General features: G+C 46.6%; 1 protein-coding gene across 4 annotated transcripts in view; it reads left to right on the forward strand.

Moving 5' to 3' along the window:
* Positions 1–20,522, forward strand: part of LOC147112577 (uridine-cytidine kinase-like 1) — a 119,765-nt gene that overhangs the window by 93,212 nt on the left and 6,031 nt on the right. For all 4 annotated transcript variants that reach the window (XM_085996970.1, XM_085996969.1, XM_085996967.1 and 1 more), the window contains exon 14: positions 9,901–10,057. In XM_085996970.1, coding sequence (XP_085853096.1) covers positions 9,901–10,057 — 157 coding nt within the window. The remainder of the gene's footprint in view (positions 1–9,900; positions 10,058–20,522) is intronic.

The following is a 20,522-nucleotide window of genomic DNA, read 5'->3' on the forward strand; positions in this document are numbered from 1 at the left end:
AGGGTTCTAAATTGGGGGAAGGCCGATTTTAATAAGATAAGACAGGATCTGGCAAAAGTGGACTGGGAGCAGCTACTTATAGGAAAATCCACATCAAAACAGTGGGAGGCTTTCAGAAGGGAAATAGAGAGAGTACAACACCAACATGTTCCTGTAAAGGTCAAGGGTGGGACCAACAAGCAAAGGGAACCTTGGATGACAAAGGATATACAAAAATGCATTAGGAAAAAAAGGGGGGCTTTTGGCAGTTACAAAAGACAAAAGACGGTGGAAGCCCTAGAGGAGTATAAGAGGTGCAGGGACATACTTAAAAAGGAAATTAGGAGGGCGAGGAGGGGCCATGAAATAACACTGGCGAGCAAAATAAAGGAAAATCCTAAGATGTTTTATAAGTATATTAAGGGCAAGAGGATAACCAGGGAAAGGGTAGGGCCCATTAGGGACCAAAGTGGCAAGCTGTGTATAGAGCCAGATGAAGTAGGTGGGGTTTTAAATGAATTTTTTGCCTCAGTGTTCACTATGGAGAAAGACGATGTAGATATAGAAGTCGGGCAAGGGGACTGTGACATACTTGAACATATTAGCATCGAGAGGGAGGAGGTACTAGCGGTTTTAGCAGGCCAAAAAGTGGATAAATCCCCAGGCCCGGACGAGATGTATCCCAGGCTGTTGTGTGAGGCAAAGGAGGAGATTGCAGGGGCTCTGACACAAATTTTCAGAACCTCTCTGGCCACAGGGGATGTACCAGAGGACTGGAGAACAGCTAATGTAGTACCATTATTCAAGAAGGGTAGCAGGGATAAACCAGGGAATTACAGGCCAGTGAGCCTAACATCTGTGGTAGGGAAATTATTGGAAAAAATTCTGAGGGACAAAATTAGTCTCCACTTGGAGAGGCAAGGATTAATCGGGGATAGTCAGCATGGCTTTGTCAAGGGTAAATCATGTCTGACCAATCTGATTGAATTTTTCGAGGGGGTGACTAGGTGTGTGGATGAGGGAAATGCTGTGGATGTGGTTTACATGGACTTCAGTAAAGCTTTTGACAAGGTCCCGCATAGGAGACTGGTCAAGAAGGTAAGAGCCCATGGGATCCAGGGGGCCTTGGCGCGTTGGATCCTAAACTGGCTGAGTGGCAGGAGGCAGAGGGTGATGGTCGAAGGTTGCTTTTGTGACTGTGGAAGCCTGTGTCCAGTGGGGTACCTCAGGGATCGGTGCTGGGTCCCTTGCTGTTTGTGATCTACATTAATGATTTGGATGAGAATGTAAAGGGTATGATCAGTAAGTTCGCGGATGACACGAAAATTGGTGGGGTGGTAAATTGCGAGGAGGAAAGCCTCAGGCTACAGGACAATATTAACGGGTTGGTCAGATGGGCGGAAAAGTGGCAAATGGAATTTAACCCGGAAAAGTGCGAGGTGATGCATTTTGGACGGACAAATAAGGCAAGGGAATACACAATGAGTGGTAGGACCCTAGGAAGTACAGAGGGTCAGAGGGACCTTGGTGTACATGTACATAGATCCCTGAAGGCAGCGGAACAGGTAGATAAGGTGGTTAAAAAGGCTTATGGGATACTTGCCTTCATTAGCAGAGGCATAGAATATAAGAGCAGGGAGGTTATGATGGAGCTGTACAAAACGCTGGTGAGGCCACAGCTGGAGTACTGTGTGCAGTTCTGGTCGCCTCACTATAGGAAGGATGTGATTGCTTTGGAGAGGGTGCAGAGAAGATTCACCAGGATGTTACCTGGGATGGAGCGCCTCAGCTATGAAGAGAGACTGGACAGGCTGGGGTTGTTTTCCTTGGAGCAAAGAAGGCTGAGGGGGGACCTGATTGAGGTGCACAAAATGATGAGGGGCATAGATAGGGTAGATAAAGAGGAACTTTTCCCCTTAGTAGGGGGGTCAATAACAAGGGGGCACAGATTCAGGGTAAGGGGCAGGAGATTTAGGGGGGATTTGAGGAGGAACTTTTTCACCCAGAGGGTGGTTGGAAGCTGGAACTCACTGCCTGAAAGGGTGGTAGAGGCAGGAACCCTCACAACATTCAAGAAGCATTTGGATGAGCACTTGAAATGCCATTGCATACAAGGCTATGGACCAAATGCTGGAAAATGGGATTAGACTGGACAGGGAGGGATGGGCGGCGCAGACACGATGGGCCGAAGGGCCTCTTTCTGTGCTGTAAAACTCTATGACTCTATGAGAACTGCCAAATTGTGGACTAATTTTGTTTCAGGAGAGCGACCCATGCAATCTCTGGATTGAAATGCCAAGGTAAAATAGTAGTCGTTAATCCAACAGCACGCTATTCAACTTGCACCTAAAAAGAGCAAGTTTCAGTTCAACGGGCAATGCATCTGCATATGGTAACTAACTTTTTTTACCGTGAACCCAAGTTTAAAGTGCTGGGAGAGAGCCTGCACTGTAACAGTAGTCTGCACTGTGAATTGTAGGTTTATTTCTTCCATAAATTGTATTAGAACTATATAGTTTGATCAGTGTGGATTTGCACATACGGAGCTGAATTTTGCCGGCGCTCAGAGGTCTGGTTCGGAGGTGGGTCCGCTGTCAAAATCCAAAAGATTGACAGCGGGGCGGTATCTCACTCTAAACCTGCCTCCTTGTGAGTTTCCCTAGTGCCAGTTCTGCCTTTGCTTTGCAGACATGGCACTAAGTGGCGGGTCATGCAATTGTGTTAGTTAAGAGGGTGTTTAATAAAGCAATTTAATCACCATTTTACCAAGTACAAAGCATTTTCCCACATTTTCCACAAGGTTCCCATCGCTTGGGGATCACGCCAGGTAAGTATGTTGAGTTCTGAACAACTCTCCATGTCTTTCATTAGGTGACAGCTGCAAAAGTTGTATAAAAGCTATCATTTTACAGCTGATCACTTTCTAATCTCAGAAGCTTCAGCCTTCAGTATTTGGAACCCACTTTTGAGCTTTATGCACTTTTGAAGTGTTTGGAATAATCTCTCTCTCCACTGTCACTTCCTTGGAACAACCTATCTCAACATTGACATTACTTCTATCATCTCGACCTCACTTGCCATCTATTCCATCATCATCAGTGCCCTTGGAAAAAATCTGACTTTGGTCTTCAGAATCCCAACATGATCAGCCCAAACTCCAGCAGCACCAACCTTCTCTGCAATCAACTGATGCTGCACTGGTCACAGGGCATCATCACCCATGCACATTGCTGCCAGCGGTGGCCTCACCATGTCCAGATTTGCTTCACTTAACACTGTACACCCTGGCTGCCACATGATGCACCAGGTTGGCACCACCCCACACCAGCGGGGGAGACATTGGCTGCGATTTTGCCGGCGCTCAGAGGGCGGGTTTGGAGGCGGGACAGAGGTTAAATTCGTTTGGTTGACAGCGGGTTCCAAGGGATGCACTAATCCATGCCAGATTCACTTAAGTTTACGAAGCAAATGCATGTGGCTGCCACGTTCTTAACACACCATACACCATCTGTACAATAAACTGTGGGTTCCTATCACTCTCGCCACCATCATTGCAGATGAAAGGCACCCTGACACCTCACTGTGACACTTCCATTTCTGGGCACACATAGGCCAACTCTTTGAATGTTTGCCATCGCATTTCTTTATTACAATTGAAATTATGATTATAATCTTCAATTTGTATTCCATCAAAATACCCAAGTGACTACCCTTGTGACTTTGTGTGTTAACTTTCTCTTACACGTGCTTCTACGTGGTGCTTCCCCTGTGGCTTCAGATGTTGAGGCACATTGCTCACTTTCATGCTGCTCCTGCTTTGACACCTTTTGCGGGCGTCCTCTGGGTTTGGGAGCCTGGGAGGGCTCGGCAACAGTCTGCTCCTCCTGCGGCCGTGCAGGGGCCGAGACGGCCATCTCAGTTGGGTGATGAATCTGGGCCTTGACCGAGGGTTCCGCAATGGTATGGGAGCATGAGCACGTGGAGAGGAGTGCACACTTCCTTGTTGTCGACCACCAAAATCCCCCTCATGGGTTGCCCGCACTTCACTGCTAGCAAGTAGCTGGAGAGCACCTTGCTGCACATCAGTGGGGCCATGAGGACCCATCTCAGTACTGATAGTCCTCATAACGGGGACGTCCATGTACCTCTGGTGTCTTTCCTCAATAGATGCCCATCTATCCTCCATAGCAGACCATCTATTTAGAAGAGTCACTAAGCTCTGTTGAGCCTAGCGACTTGTGTCCTCCAAGGAGGTTGCCACCCCTCCATGGTGGCACGTTCATGCACCATTGCCTCCACCATGGCATTGCTTATGTTTGAGATAGACTCCTCCATTCTCTGCACACTCGCAGTTACCGTGGATGCAAAACCTGTCAGAGACTCCTGCACTTGTTGCTGAAGTTCCAGCACCGCTCTCTTTCTGGATGATCCCACAGGCACAGGGTCCACATGCAGCTGAGCAGAGCTAGGAGCGCCCTGCGGCCTCCGACGAGGACTCTCCACTGCTGTCCCTGTCTCCACCATCTGCTGATGCTCACTTGTGAGCTGTGATACACCAGGTGACAACACTAATCTATCTCGCGAATAACCCACCGAGGTGTGCGTCTCTGCACTGATGCTGGGTGCGCTCAATTCTGCTGACACTGCGCCCTCAGAGGTTGCAGCTTCCTCTGAGGAGTCTTCCGGCTCTTCCTCCTGGACAGTGGGGAGGGGGGCCTCTCGATGGTCCTGTGGGGGTGTAAAGGCATGAATTAGAGAAGTGATATTAACGTAGCAGGCACATCGAATTGTACAGATGATTAGAACTCAATCTGTATGAACATCAGATGCCATATCAGTCAATCATGCAATCTAAATGAGAGAGTTGCAAATCTATTTTGTCACCAGCTTGCTCTATGGCGCCCGTCTCACCATCTCCCACTTCCAGCTCCTCTGCACCTCCGACAATGCCGAGAGCAGCCTCCTCAGCGGTGGTCAAGTGGGCAATCGAAGGTGGCACTCCTCCTGTCCTGCCCCTCTCCCTCTTATTGTGGGCTCTTTTCCTGCAATGAGGGAGACAAGTGGAGTTTGAGCGAGAATGTTGGAGTGAGTGTAGAGAATCCATAGCATAGATGCTTAGACGGAGACAAAGATGGAGTGAGGTGCCAATACCAAGGGCCCTCCCTGTGCATTGTTAGTTGTTGTCATTGCATAACGGTGATAGCAAGTGTGAGGGGTGCATAGTAGAATGGTGAAGTGATTCTGTACATAGAGAGAGAGGGATGGTTAAGGGTGCAAGGGATGTAAGAGTAAAGTGGGATGTGCAGGAGTAGGTTGACAAGGCAGAGTGCTGGTGATGAGAGGAAATGGGGAGCAGATTGAAGGTAAGTGTAATCTTATACTCACATTTGCTGTGCGTAGCAGATCATTGAACCTTTTCCTGCACTGAACCCAGGAGCGCGAACACAAAGACCTGGCGCTAACCTCCTCAGCAATTTGCAGCCAGGCTGCCTTGGTTTTCTGAGGAGGCTTCCTCCGTCCATTTGAGGGGAAAAGTACCTCTTGGTGCCCTCTCACTCCCTCCACAAGAAGGAGTCCTCATCAAATCATGGCGATGCCTTTGGTCTGGAAGCAGTCATTTTGAGATGTGCCACACCGAGAAGCAGCAGAGTAGGAATTAAAAAACACAAGGCTGCATGGGCCCCTTAAATGCAGCTGGCTGACAGACGTCAGCAGAGGCGAGCAGCAGACCCGAACCCACTGATTGGGCCGGTTTTCCCAATATTTAATTGGAGAAAATTTTTGCTCATCCAGAACTGTATGTCGGACAAGCAGTCTGACAATTTAGATACCGTGGAGGGGTCAAGAGAAGAAATAGTGAGGTAGAGCTGGGTGTCATCAGCGTACATGTGGAAACTGATGCTGTGTTTTCAGATGATGTTACCAAGGGGCAACATGTACATAAGAAATAGGAGGGGGCCAAAGATCGATCCTTGGGGACACCAGAGGTACCGATGCGGGAGCGGGAAGAGAAGCCATTGCAGGTGATTCTCTGGTTACAATTAGATAGATAAGAATGGAACCAGGCTAGTGCAGTCCCACCCAGCTGGACAATGGTGGAGAGGCGTTGGAGAAGGATGGAGTGGTCAACCGTGTCAAAGGCTGCAGACAAATCAAGGAGGGATAGTTTACCTTTGTCACAGTCACAAAGGATGTAATTTGTGACTTTGATGAGTGCCATTTCGGTACTGTGGTAAGAGTGGAAACCTGATTGGAGGGATTCAAACATGGAATTGTGGGAAAGATGGGCATGGATTTGGGAGGCAACAACACGTTCAAGGACTTTGGAGAGGAAAGGGAGGTTGGAGATGGGGCGGTAGTTTGCAAGGATGGAGGGATCAAGGTTTTTTTTGAGGGATGATGACGGCAGATTTGAGGGAGAGGGGGACAGTACCTGAGGAGAGAGAACCGTTAACAATATCAGCTAACATGGGAGCCAGAAAAGGAAGTTGGGTGGTCAGCAGTTTGGTGGGAATAGGGTCGAGGGAGCAGGAGGTGGGTTTCATAGACGAGATGAGCGCAGAGAGGTCATGAGCGGAGATCGGAGAGAAACTGGAGAAAGATGTGAGTTCAGGGCTAGGGCAGGGGGGAACCTTGGAGTATGTTTGGCCCAGTGGGCTAGGGGAAGGAAGGGAAGTAGCAGAGGCAGCTGAACGGATGGTCTCAATCTTAGAGACAAAGAAGTCCACGAGCTCCTCACATTTGTTATCAGAGGTAAGGGTGGAGGAGACAGGGGAGAGGGGTAGAGAATAGGAGCCAGGGTTTATCTTTGCATTCCAGAATGATTCTGGAAGTGAGCAATTTTGGCAGACGAGAGCAGGGCCCAATAGTGCTTTCTGTGGTCCAGCCAGATCTGGCGGTGAATGGCTAAACCAGTTGTCCGCCATATCCGTTCAAGTCTGCGTCCCTCGGACTTAAGAGAGCGAAGATGAGAACTGTACCGGGGGAACGGCCAGGGTGAGAGAGGGTAATTGTTTTAGTAGGGACTGAGGCATCAAAGATAATGGTGAGTGTGTAGTTGAGCAGATCGGTAGTTGCAGAACTGTCATGGTGAATGGAGGGCCAGAGGCTGGACAGTTGGGATTTCATAAGTGCAGTTGTAAGAGAGTTGGGAGAGAGTTTTTTCCAGGGGTGGACACAGAAGGAAGTAGGGTTGGGGGGTGGATGGGTGGAAGGGGGATGTGGGTGGAGAGCGATATGAGGAAATGGTCAGAGATGGCCTTATCTGCAATTGACACGATGGGAGTAGCGAGGCTACGAGAGATGGCAAGGTCAAGGGGGTGGCCGTGAATATGGGTTGGGGAGTTTACGTGGAGGGAGAGATTAAGGGAGGATAGGAGGCTAGTGAACTTGGAGGAGAGGAAGCATGATGAATTGAGATGGAGGTTGAAATCACCGAGGATGAGAGGTTATTCGGTGCTGAGGGAGGAGAACAGTTAAGATATCTCGGTAATAACATTTTTATGGTGCTTGGGTGGGCCGTCGAGAACAAGAATTTTAAATGAGGTGAGAAGGGTGGAATAAGGTGAGATTCTCAAAGGAGGATAATCTGCTGGAGGAATAGGGGGACCGACCAAGGTGTTATTTGGTGATGAGAGCCACACCGCAGTCTGAGCGGGGCAAGTGGTGGAAGGTATAGCCAGGTGGGGAGGCGTCATCACCCCTCAACCAAGTTTCCGTCAGGACATGAGAATGCGGTCAGGAATGGATAGAGAGAAAAGGAAAATAGGAGGGAAAAGTGGAATGGCTCAGGTCAGGAGCAGCAGCCAAAGTGCGCATGCGAATGGACACTGGAAAAGCTCAGGTTACATGGGCCTGTTTAACTGTAATAATTAATGGAATACATATTTCCTGGTAGCAGGGAATAGGTTGGGGACAATAGTAAGAAGACCAGGGTCAAAGTCAGAGGTCCCATGAAAGGATAAGCTGACGTGAGCAGGATGGGGCCGGTACGGAGCATCGACGAGCTGCTGTCCAAAGCAGTTGAGTGAAGTCCAGAAGCTATTTGAAGGGTAGAGAATTCAAGGATGGAGGTTGTTGCTGTTGGAATGAGAGTCAGTAGTGATGCAGAAAGATGATGGCTAAATTGACGCAAGTTGGAGGTCACCGTAGATCAAAGCGGTGGAGAAAAAGTAAAACCATAAACCAGTGACCAACAAAGTTGAAAACCGGTAAAACGAGTCACCGGACAGCAAGTGGCGCTGCTACCTTTCGAATCGAGACAGATGCCAGGTCCCCACACGCCACGGCCGTCGCCCGCCTCGGACCCGCCATGGTTGGAAAAATCCAGCCCATAGTGTGTTATGTCTTAGAAAAATTGTATCCCATTGTTAGATGTACTTGAGAAGGACTCTGATATTTAACTTCCCTCTCCCCAAAATGATGGTGGTCTAACATGGTAATGTAAATACTGACATGATACAAAAAGAAAATACTGCAGATGCTGGAAATCTGAAATAAAAACAGAAAATGCTGGAGATACTCAGCAGGTCAGGCAGCATCTGTAAAGAGAGAAACTGAGTTAACGTTTCAGGTCAATGACCTTTCGTCAGAACTGGGGGGAAAAAGCAGGAAATGGAACAGATTTTTAAGCACGTATAGGGGCTGGGAAAGTGGGGAGGGGCTGAAAGAACAAAAGGGAAGGTCTGTGATGGGATAGAAGACAGGAGAGGTTAAGAGACATTTGAGAGATATTCAAGGCAAAAGGAGATGGTAATGGGATAGGTTAAGAAACAAAAGATGGCTCTAGATGAAGTGTAAATTGTGCTGACAGGATGAAAGACAGCTGCCATGTGGGAGAGAAGAAAAGACACACACAAAAGGTGTGGATAAAATATTATATGTATATGATAGGGGCCGAGGTTATGATCTGAAATTGTTGAACTCTATGTTGAGTCCAGAAGGCTGTAAAGTGCCTAATCGAAAGATAAGATGCTGTTCCTTGAGCTTACGCTGAGCTTCAGTGGAGCAATGCAAGAGGCCGAGGACAGCGAGGTCTGAGTGGGAGTGGAGCGGAGAATTAAAGTGACAGGCGACCGGAAGCTCGGGGTCCCCCTTACAGACTGAACGGAGGTGTTCCGCAAAGCAGTCATCCAATCTGCGTTTGATCTCCCCAGTGTAGAGGAGACCGCATCGTGAGCAGCGAAAACAGTATACTAAATTGCAAGAAGTACAAGTAAATCGCTGTTTCACCTGGAAGGGGTGTTTGGGGCCCGGGACAGTGGGAAAGGGGGGAGGTATAAGGGCAGGTGTTGTATCTCCTGCGCTTGCACGGGAAGGTGCCGGGGGAAGCGGTGTTGGGGGTGATAGAGGAGTGGACCAGGGTGTCGCGGAGGGAGTGGTCCTTTCGGAATGCTGAAAGGGGAGGTGAGGGGAAGATGTGTTTGGTGGTGGGATCATGGCGGAGGATGATCCGTTGAATGTAGAGGCTGGTGGGGTGAAAAGTGAGGACAAGGGGAACTCTATCGTGGTAGAGTTGTAGAGAGAATACTGACATGTCTGGACTTAGTTCTTTGTCGTGTTCTAAGCAAAGGACTCAGAACTAAATCATGTTTGGTGACACTGCAGAGTATGATGTCTGGTAGATCTTGCACTGTGGATGTGAAATATTGTATGTAATTTTCTTGTGGAGCAAAATAGTTCTGTGAAAATATTGTAAAATTACATCTGTTTGAGTTTTGTCACCTACTTTTATGATAGTTGGAATTTACTTGTATGTTTTCCATTACTTTGAACAGGCTCTATGGTAATTTTATGAAAGAATTTTAGTTTGTATATGTAATCTTAGTTTTGAAAAAATAATGTGTTTATAGTTTAACACCAATTTTAGTGTTGTAGCTGCTGAAAACCACACTGCTTCTTAACTTTTCTGACTTATTTCAGGATCATGATGTGCAAGAAGATAAAATTTTCCTGCTCTCGTTGCTGATGGCTGAAATGGGAGTGCACTCAGTGGCTTATGCCTTTCCTAAGGTGAACATCATCACCACTGCTGTAGACAAGAAAGTAAATGATGAATTCCACATTATTCCTGGAATAGGTAAGGTTATATGTGAATTTAAATGTAACCAAACGGCGTCCTTTTTATTCCCCCACTATCCATATACATTACCAGTTTGACTCAAAGTAAAATACAAGTCCCAGTAGACTTTGGGTATTCTCACAGGCTGAGAATAACTGTTTACCAGTTCCTCACCAGGTCACTAGATGTAGTGTTGCATGGTAGTAAATATTCCTCTTTTTTGTGTGGGGGTGGAGGCAGGGCAGGAAGGCTGGTTATTGGCATGGACTTTGGCAGAATCATATGACTGAATTGCTGATGTGCAATCCAAGACAATTTAGTGTTACTGGTCAGGACCAATGCATATAGAAGCTAATGGTCCTGGTTTCCAAGATACTGGCCCAGAAATTGCATTGACAAAACAGCACTTTTTTCTTCTGATATTTTGAATTACATTTTTCCACTATTTTTATGTTCTATACTTTGATAGCAAGATGTTTTCATCTCTACATTTTTGTTTCCTGTTTCAATTAATTTTGTTCATATTGCCAATGTCTTTTTATTTTTAAACACAAAGATTAATTTTCCAGAGCCTGAATCTCTGTACATTCATTCCTTGAACTACAAAAGTTGCCGTTTTCTGAAATTTTGACATTGTGCTTTTGGACGTACTGAGGTTGTGAAAGGTGCTATAATAAATGCAAGTCATTTCCTTTACATTTATCTTTGTATTTAATAACTTGCGTTAACATTGGACCGGAATCTGCGGTGGGTAATAACAGCCCGATGTTAACGCAAGTTATTAAATTGAAACTGACTGCAACTTCAGGATGTAGCGCATGCGTATTTAAACACGGAAATCCTGAAGCTGTAGTTAGTCATTCACTGCTCCACCACTGGCTGCACTGTTGCTTCTCACCCCCCCGCCCCCCCCCCCCACCCCAAAGCTGGCAATTAGTAAAATTGGTGAAACTGACAACAACTTGGGCTTTTCCGCTGTAATATCACTGTTAAATACCTCATTAAATGCTAGGTCTTGTTGGATTAGGTGTCTTCTTCTTAAGCAGTCCCTCGGAACCGAGGATGACTTGCTTCCACATTAAAAATGAGTTTGCAGGTGACTGAGTCCAATGCGGGACCTACAGTCTCTGTCACAGGTGGGGCAGACGGTGGTTGAAGGGGCGGGTAGGTGGGGTGCTTGGGTTGATGTGCGCTGCCTGCGCTTGGCTTCCGCTTGCTCCCGGCGGAGAGACTCGAGGTGTTCAGCGCCTTCCCGGATGCTTCTCCTCCACTTTGTGCAGTCTTGGGCCAGGGATTCCCAGGTGTCGGTGGGGATGTTACACTTTTTCAAGGAGGTTTTGAGGGTGTCCTTGAAGCATTTCCTCTGTCCACCTGGGGCTCTCTTGCCGTGCCGGAGCTCCGAGTAGCGCGCTTGTTTTGGGAGTCTCATATCGGGCATGTGGACAATGTGACCCGTCCATTGGAGCTGATTGAGCGTGGTCAAAGCTTTGATGCTGGGGATGTTGGCCTGAGCAAGAACACTGATGTTGGTGTGCCTATCCTGCCAGTGGATTTGCAGGATCTTGCGGAGGCAGTGTTGGTGGTACCTCTCCAGTGCTTTTGAGGTCCCTGCTGTACATGGTCCATGTCTCTGAGGCATACAGCAGGGCAGGTGTAGTGTATGTACCCGTCTATCTTTAAGGGAACTATTGAATGTAACCGTTCACCTTTAAGGGAACTACTTTAGGTGTGGCACTATTTGTTTGGCTTCTGTATACTGTAATACCGATAGTGACCACACCAGTATATAAGTGTTGTGGCATGATTGCTGGGGCAGATTCGCCCGGACCTTCGAACAGTAAAGACCTGTTTGTTTGTTACTTCTGAAGTCTGTGTATTTATTAACTGCACAACCCACAGACTTTACAGTGGCGACGAGTCCGATCGTACCCTGCGGCAAGACTACCAAAAGCAACGAAGAGCGTCGAAGAGAGACAACCGCCCTCGTCGTGCTACCAAAAGAAAACACGAGGCTGCAACAACAGAAAACAGGAAGACTAACAACAAAAGCTGTATCAGCAACAGGCACTGACTACCCTTCTGCCACGGTGCGGAGTGAGCCGACCAGCAAGAAACAAGGCGGCCGAAGAGACTGTGAGTAGGGGAAGGTGTAGAAGTATCCGGAGGATAAGGGCAGAGCACTCGACCTCGGTCGAGGGGGGAGCTGTGCCGGCCAAAAGTCGGGTCCAACGGCGTCGGGTGACAGCTGGACCGCGATCGGCGGGAAAACTCCAGGCAGCGACCGCAGCCACGAAGCGCTGAGCCTGCGAGTAGGCGCGGGAAGAGAAACCCAGCCGCAGCCGGGGAGGGAAACACCGGTCTGCGAGAGGGCTGGGGAGGCGAACGGGAACCGTGCGGGGGAGAGCCGGGTGCGGAGAGAGAGACTGCGAGGAGCCAGTCCAGCGGCTGAGCTGTTCTCCACCAACGGGGTACTCAGAGCCGGCAAAACCGAACGTGCGGGAGTGGGTGAGAGACACAGCCGAAAACGGGGTGAGAGACTGCGCGAGAGCCAGTCCAGCGGCTGAACTGTCCTCCGTTAACGGGGTGTACCCAGCGCCGGTAGAGCCGTGCGGGCGGGAGGAAAAGACATAGCCGAGTAAGGGGAGCTGTGCGGTAGCCAGCCAGCGGCTGAACCTGTCCGCTGTGGGGGAAGCGTACCCCTTCCACCGGGAAGAAACGCGGGAAGCCGCCATTAGGCGGAGAAGACGCCAGAAGCGGGAAACCGCCATTGAAGTGGGCGGGGCGAGAAAGGAAGAGCGGGAAACCGCCGATTTCGCGGGAAAACCGCCATCTTGATTGACATACCGCCATTGAAGTGGGCGGGGAGAGAAGGAAAGAGCGGGAAACCGCCGATTTCGCGGGAAAACCGCCATCTTAGAAACAAACAAATAAATAAGAATACTTAAAGAAATACTGGTGCTGCTCCCAAGGGAAGAAAGATGCCTAAGCGAGGGAATATTAACGACTTTAATTCTGAAATAGAAGACTGGGCCACGTACGTGGAATGCATAGAGATCTATTGCGAAGCCAACAAAATAGAGGAAGACGACAAGGCGATAACATTGCTAAACTCGATGGGGGCAAAAACATACAGGCTCTTGAAGCATCTAATAGCACCAAATAAACCAGCGGATCAGACCTTTGAAGAGATTGTGGCTGTGCTGAAGGACCACTTGAACCCCACACCGCTGATGCTGGCTGAACGATTCAAATTCTACGCAAGAACGCAGAAGAAAGACGAAAGTAATGCGGAATACCTGGTCGAACTGCGTAGGCTAGCGAAATACTGCCAGTTCGGAGGGAATCTGACAGAAGCGCTGCGGGACAAGTTCGTATGCGGATTGTCCAAAGAAGGGACGCAGAAGCGACTACTGGAAGAGAACGACCTCACACTGGACAGGGCTGTCCTTATAGCTGCATCGCACGAAGCCGCAGCGAAAGGAACGGCGGAAATGCAACTAAAGGCGGCGGCACTCTGGGTGGACCAAATTACTTCTAGCACAACAAAATGCTATCGTTGTGGGAAGACAACGCATGACCAGAATCAATGCTGGTTTAAGAACCAAGAGTGTAGGAAGTGTGGCAAACTGGGTCACATCGCGAAGGTATGCCGGTCCGGGAAAAAGACCAATAATCAAAGGAAGCCACCACCAGAAAAGTACAACAAGGTACACAAGGTGGCTGAGAAGAGTTCAGACGAACAGAATTCAGACTCAGACCCAAACAACCAGGAGCTGGGTAGTCTGAGAATCCACAATGTGGGTAAAGCAACGGATCTACAGGCCATCTGGGTCATACTAAAAATAGCTGGAGTCCAAGTAAGAATGGAGCTGGACACTGGATCAGCTCTATCAGTCATCAACCGAAGGGACTACCACCGGCTATTCTCTCACATACCTTTTAAGAAATACCAAGTTCGTATTACAGACATACACGGGGCATAACGTATACCCCGTGGGGAAAATAAGAGTCAAGGTGAGAGATAGGGGTAAAGAACACCCAAGAATGAACTTGTACGTATTATCTGAGGGAGGACCACCACTTCTAGGACGGGAGTGGATTAAGAAAATAGACATGGAATGGCATTACCTAAAAGCCATAATGAGGGAGGACTCGGTGCAAGCTATTAGCTCAGATTCTGAAATGGATGATGATAAGACCAAGTCGGAAATGGAAGACAAGGCTAAAAGGGACTTGCCGACGATGGGAAAGAAAACGAAGACATGCAGAAGGACTTATGGTACCAAGAAGAATAAAGCTGCAGAGCAGAACTCCAGGTTGACAGAGAATTCTGAGCCTGTTCAAGCAAAGGATTCATCCATGACGGAAGAACACCGAGCTCGGACGCAAACTTATGTCAAAGTACGACAACAATTAGAACAGTTGAGTGACCGTCTCATACAGGAGATGAAAAATATGGAAAAGTTCTGGGACACCGAATGGGGGAACCTGGAAAGACTACAGAGACAGCTAGCTCAAGCAGAGAGCGACCATAGAGCCATCATGGTCAAATACCAATCACATTCCCCTGATGCTGTTCAGGAACTAGAATATTTACAGAATGAACCAAAGGAAGAGGAATCTTCAGGGAGCCAGGATTTTATTCCAGTTCTTCTCTACGACTCCTTACAAGCAGAGTGTGAGAAGTTGAAAGAACAGTATGAACAGGCCCAGGCTACAATTCTGGAGGGGGTTAACTCGGCAGCCTCCGAAAAGCTAGTTTCAGTAGAAGCATATGAACAACTAAAGGTTGAACATGAGCAAGAAGTCCAAAGGCTGCAGGAAATTCTTGATGAACTCAAGGCCAAGACAGACTCATCGATAGAAGCTCCATCCATAGATGAGCAATTAGAGGTGAAAATCATGGCAGAGCATGAAAGACAGGATGTCCAAGAACTTATAAAAACATTGAAGGACACCCAAGACAAGTATGAGGCGGCAATGACCGAGGTTCAACAATTTGAAGAACAGATTCAACTGGGAATCCTTTCAGTGGAAGAACAGGACACTGTAAGAATGGTCCCTGAACATGAACTAGAGAGCATCAGGGCGCAACTTTGCCGAGCGCTGAAAGCCAAAGTTCAAGAGGAACGTAAGGTGGAAGTATTGGAGAAAGAGGTGGATGAAATGGAGAAGACTCTGATCCACCGTGTTCCCAGGGAAGAGTTAACAGTCGGCCAACTCCTTCATATGCTGAAGGACAAGACTCGGCAAGGGGAACAATCTGAACACGAGCTTCAATCTTCAGGGGGAACGAGTTCGGAGCTCTCAAAAGTCACAGAGATAGCTGAGGTGGCAACACAAATTTTACAAGGATGCCAAAAGTACATTGAATCACGTCAAGGTGAACAGAAGAATGTGGAAACCGTTATTTCAGTAGAAGGGTTAAATAGCCTGATAACGCAATTACCGATGGAAAGGAAGGTATGGAACTCACAAATGAGGTCCGTCGTGAAGGAATGGCAGATAACCCAGGAAGAGCGGGATGAATATGAATGCATGAAGAAGGCTTTTCAAGAAAGATGTTTAGGGAAGGAACCACCGTCAGCTAACGTCCAGACGGGTGAGGAGGAAGAAGAAGTCTCTCTCGCTGGCCTAACTCAGGACGAACCTGAATATTACCATGACCTGTTGAGTGACACTGAATATTATGAGGATGTGGTCTGCCCAGCTTGTGATGAAAACTCTCAAAGTGCTGAAATCCGGAGGAAGCACTTAAGGTCTAAGGAACATAGAGAGTTGGTGGCGCTACAGCTGGCAGCCGAGAAAGGAGCTCCGAGAGTTTCAAAAAGGCAGAAAAGAAAAAGAAGAAGCAGAAGATAATAACTGTCTAAAATATTAGCACTTCTACCATTCCAGGCGGGACATTACGAAAGGAGCTAAATTAGTTGAAAAACTGGAAAATGTCAAGACAGCCAGTTGGTTGTAAAAGTCCACACTGCTGGTTCAACAGGACGAAAGTTCAAGCTGTTACGTCAAGAAAAAGGCTATGGAGGAGTCACGCTAGCCAGGTGAACCGGCTACACCAAAGAAATGTTGTTCGGAACGAGTCAAGATCAGAGACTGAATCTATGAACTGTTTCCGCAGAGACTGAACCTGTGAACTGTTTCCACCGAGATTATATTTGTAAATTGTTTTATATGACATTGACTCCACCGAGATTATATCTGTAATTTGTTTTATAGGAATTTGAAGATATGTATGTTTAACGGGGACTCTGTAAGTAATAAGCTAAAAAGGGAGGATTGTAGTGTATGTACCCGTCTATCTTTAAGGGAACTATTGAATGTAACCGTTCACCTTTAAGGGAACTACTTTAGGTGTGGCACTATTTGTTTGGCTTCTGTATACTGTAATACCGATAGTGACCACACCAGTATATAAGTGTTGTGGCATGATTGCTGGGGCAGATTCGCCCGGACCTTCGAATAGTAAAGACCTGTTTGTTTGTTACTTCTGAAGTCTGTGTATTTATTAACTGCACAACCCACAGACTTTACAGCAGGTATCACTGCTGCTCTGTAGACCATGAGCTTAGTGCTGGGTTTGAGGTCCTGGTCTTCAAACACTTCTTCCTCAGGCGACCGAAGGCTGCACTAGCACACTGAAGGTGGTGTTGGACTTCGTCATCGACGATTAGGTGTAACTGGGGTTTTAACAGCATATTGACTGCTAAACAAATGTTATGGGCCTGAAAAACTAATTTTAATTTTGTGGAGTGTCAAAAATTGTAATTTTTATCATTGTGGAGAAACTTTAAAAAGATATATTTTTTAAAAAGGTTGTTCATGATAATTCAGGTTTACCTTATCCCCATGTTAGAGCCCCAATCTTTGTTTTGCTCTCTAACATTTTAAAGTCAGGATAAAAGCAGGCTCTCACTTCCTGCTTCCCTGTCTGAGAATTCTGCATTGTGATTGGCTGCTTAGACAGCTTGTTGATGTCACAGCAGATCACACTAGCGAATTCCCACTGTACTGCACTGAAATCACTTGAGTCGAAAAAGGCAAACTTTTTGCCGCAAAGATTGCGCGATCTCGGTACACAAATCTTTGAAGGTTGCAGGACAAGTTGAGAAGGCCATTTTTTTTTTTAAGCATATGGGATCCTTGGCTTTATTAATGGAGTACAAAAGCAAGGAAGTTACACTGCCTTTATGAAACACTGGTTAGACCTCAGCTGGGGTATTGTGTTCAATTCTGGGCACCAAACTTTAGGAAGAATGTCATGGTCTTGGAGAGCGTGAAGAAGAGATTATTAGAGTGGTACCAGGGATGAGGGACTTCAGTTATGTGGCGAAACTGGGGTTGTTCTCCTTGGAGCAGAGAAGGATAAGTGGAGATTTGATAGAGGTGTTCAAAATCATGAATGGTTGAGGAATTGTAGCAAGAATTCATGATTCAGAATAACATAAATTGATATTCAACATTGCCAATTTAGAAGATCTCATGAGCAATCTACATGAAGCACAGACCCTCCAGGCATGTGACTGAACAGAATACTGATATCAATGTCGGCACTATATTTGCAATTCTTAGAAGTCTTGTCAATGCTTTATGTCAGGCAGATGTTTGAGATTTATTTTGGGGTTTGGATTCTGACAACTCTCTGAGCATTCTATTATTTGCAGTCTGTTTTTGCATCTTTCTGTGCACTTTACTTTTAGCTTAAGTGAAATAGTTCAAAATAAGAGCAAGGCGTTAAAGCCCTGATTATCTGCCTTCCTAGTCTCTGCATTTACAATTATTTGCAAGCTGGACAAGTGACTGTCCGTGCTTTGGGTCAGGTATATCTTAACCTGTGCATCAATGCAAATTTAAAACCGTACAGATTAAAACACACTGTCTGGTTACTCATAAGAACATAAGAAATAGGAGCAGGAGTAGGCCAATCGGCCCCTCGAGCCTGCTCCGCCATTCAATAAGATCATGGCTGATCTGATCCTAACCGCCAATCTACTATCACAGAACCATCTCCTGAATCTAACAGAATTAGACACACGAAATAGGAGCAGGATCAGGCTACACGGCCCCTGGGCCCGCTCCGCTACCCACAGGGCCATGTCCGATCCGAACCTAGACTCATGTCTAAATTCCTGCTCGCTCCCCGTAACCCTTAATTCCCTTTACTTCTAGGAAACTGTCTGTCTATTTCTGTTTTAAATTTATGTAATGATGTAGCTTCTACAGCTTTTTGGGGCAGCATATTCCATGGACCTACCACCCTCTGAGTGAAGTAGTTCCTCCTCATCTCAGTTTTGAAAGAGCAGCCCCTTATTCTAAGACTATGCCCCCTAGTTCTAGTTTCACCCATCATCGGGAACATCTTCCCCGCATCCACCCGATCCAACCCCTTCACAATCTTATATGTTTCAATAAGATCGCCTCTCATTCTTCTGAACTCCAATGAGTAGAGTCCCAATCTACTCAACCTCTCCTCATATGTCCATCCCCTCATCCCCGGGATTAACCGAGTGAACCTTCTTTGTACTGACTCGAGAGCAAGTATGTCCTTTCTTAAGTATGGACACCAAAACTGTATGCAGTATTCCAGGTGCGGCCTCACCAATACCTTGTACAACTGAAGCAATACCTCCCTATTTTTATATTCTATCCCCCTAGCAATGAAAGCCAACATTCCATTGTTGAATGTGAACCTATCATCATTAGCAATAAAAATAAAAAACATTTGACAGTAAAATTGTTTCTTAAAGCTCAACTTTTGTAGGCTTTTCTGTATCTTATATATGCAACCTCAGATTGGATTAGGTCGGAAGCTAGGGCTGTCAGCATTTATTACAATTGGAGGAGTTAAATTTGGGGGCCCTTGATTATCTACTAATGTTGATTTCCAGCAGCAAAGTCTTCTCTATTATTGAGGTCCACTGGACTGTAACTATGATTCTTATAATATCTGCTTGATGTCCTACACTGAAGCAGCACCTGAAATGGATAAGGCCATTAAAAAAGGCTAATGGAATATTGGCCCAGTAATTCCTGTCACAACGCGTGAGTACGGACAGGGTACTCGCGCGTGTGCCAGGAGGAATTGCCGGTTTTCAGCATGCACACCGCATGCGCTGAAAACCGGCATTTCCTGTCCTCTGACCCAAGGGGTTAAGAGGCTGAACGCATGCGCGGTATTGGGCAGCGCGTGCGACTTGGAGTTCCTGTATTTTTACAGATTTGCGCATGTGTAAAGGGCTCCGGTTTTTACGCATTGAAAAACCACAGGTAAGTACTTAGTTTTACAGGTAAGTGGTCTTTTAGTACAATTTAGAATTTTTTTTTCCACAGGTTTATTATTTTTAAAGAATCTACAGTAAGGTAAGTTTAGTTTTAGACCCTATTTTTTTAAAATTAATTTTTTTCAAAAATTTGATTAATTGTTTTAAATAGTTTTTTAAAGTTATTCATAGTTAATTTAATTATTGGGATGCTTTTTAAAATTTTATTTAAAGTTTAAGTAGTGTTTTGGGGTGCCGTACTTTTCATGAGTTTGACAGTCTTTACTATCAAACTTATGAATGAAGTTTCCCCTCCCCTGATTGGCTGAACAGTGCTCACCTGATCCCAGCCGGCACATCGCACTAACTACGCCGCTGGGTCAGGTTAGCACAGCGCGCCGAGATCAGAACCGGGCCACTTACAGGAAATCCACTGCGGGCCAGGTTTCAGATGTTGGCGCGCCGGGTAAGTGCACATCGGGGGCTTGCACGCGCGGCAAGCCCCCGACACCAAGTTCTGGGCCATTGAGTTTTATGGCAAGAGGTATAGAAAAAAGAAGTCTGATGCAATGGTGAATTGAAATGAAACCTTAGTAAAAGCATAACTGGAGTAGTGTGTGCAGTTCTAGGCTCTATGCTTATAGGAAGGATACTGAAACAATAGAGAGGCTACAGTGCACATTCGCTAAGATGCTGCCTGGTATAAGGCTGCAATGTCCTCCATAAATGGATAACCTGTCGGCTGTCACCTTCAAGGCTCACAGTTGAATAATGGCTACTTGGACAAGGTACTGGACACATAATTGGAGGAAAAAAAAGTAAAGCCTAACTCTAAAGGACATTGTGGCAATAGAGAGGGTATAGGGACAGAGTATCTGGAAATATTGTATTTCCAGCTGTTGGGCCAAGAGCAAGGGAGCATACATAATGCAAGAAATTTAAGACAGAGAGCAGGAGAAACATTTTTACAAAGTGGCTTGTGAAGCTGTGAATGCACTACCAAAGTTTGTGATTGAAACAGAGACCATCTCAACATTTAAGAATAGGTTCAATGGTGGTTGAAGGAAAGGGGAACTGAGCGAGCACATGGGATTAGGAGCTCCTGCTCACCTGGAGGATGTAAAATAAACTGTGTAACTAACTTGAACAATAACTGGTTGGTAACTGTATATTTAATGTTTTATTTTCCAATAGTAGAAGAACTTGAAACCGGTTTA

Source organism: Somniosus microcephalus, chromosome 9 (genome assembly GCF_052327205.1).
Source record: "Somniosus microcephalus isolate GS21.2 chromosome 9, FLI_Smic_1.0, whole genome shotgun sequence".
NCBI classification, from domain to species: Eukaryota; Metazoa; Chordata; class Chondrichthyes; order Squaliformes; family Somniosidae; genus Somniosus; species Somniosus microcephalus.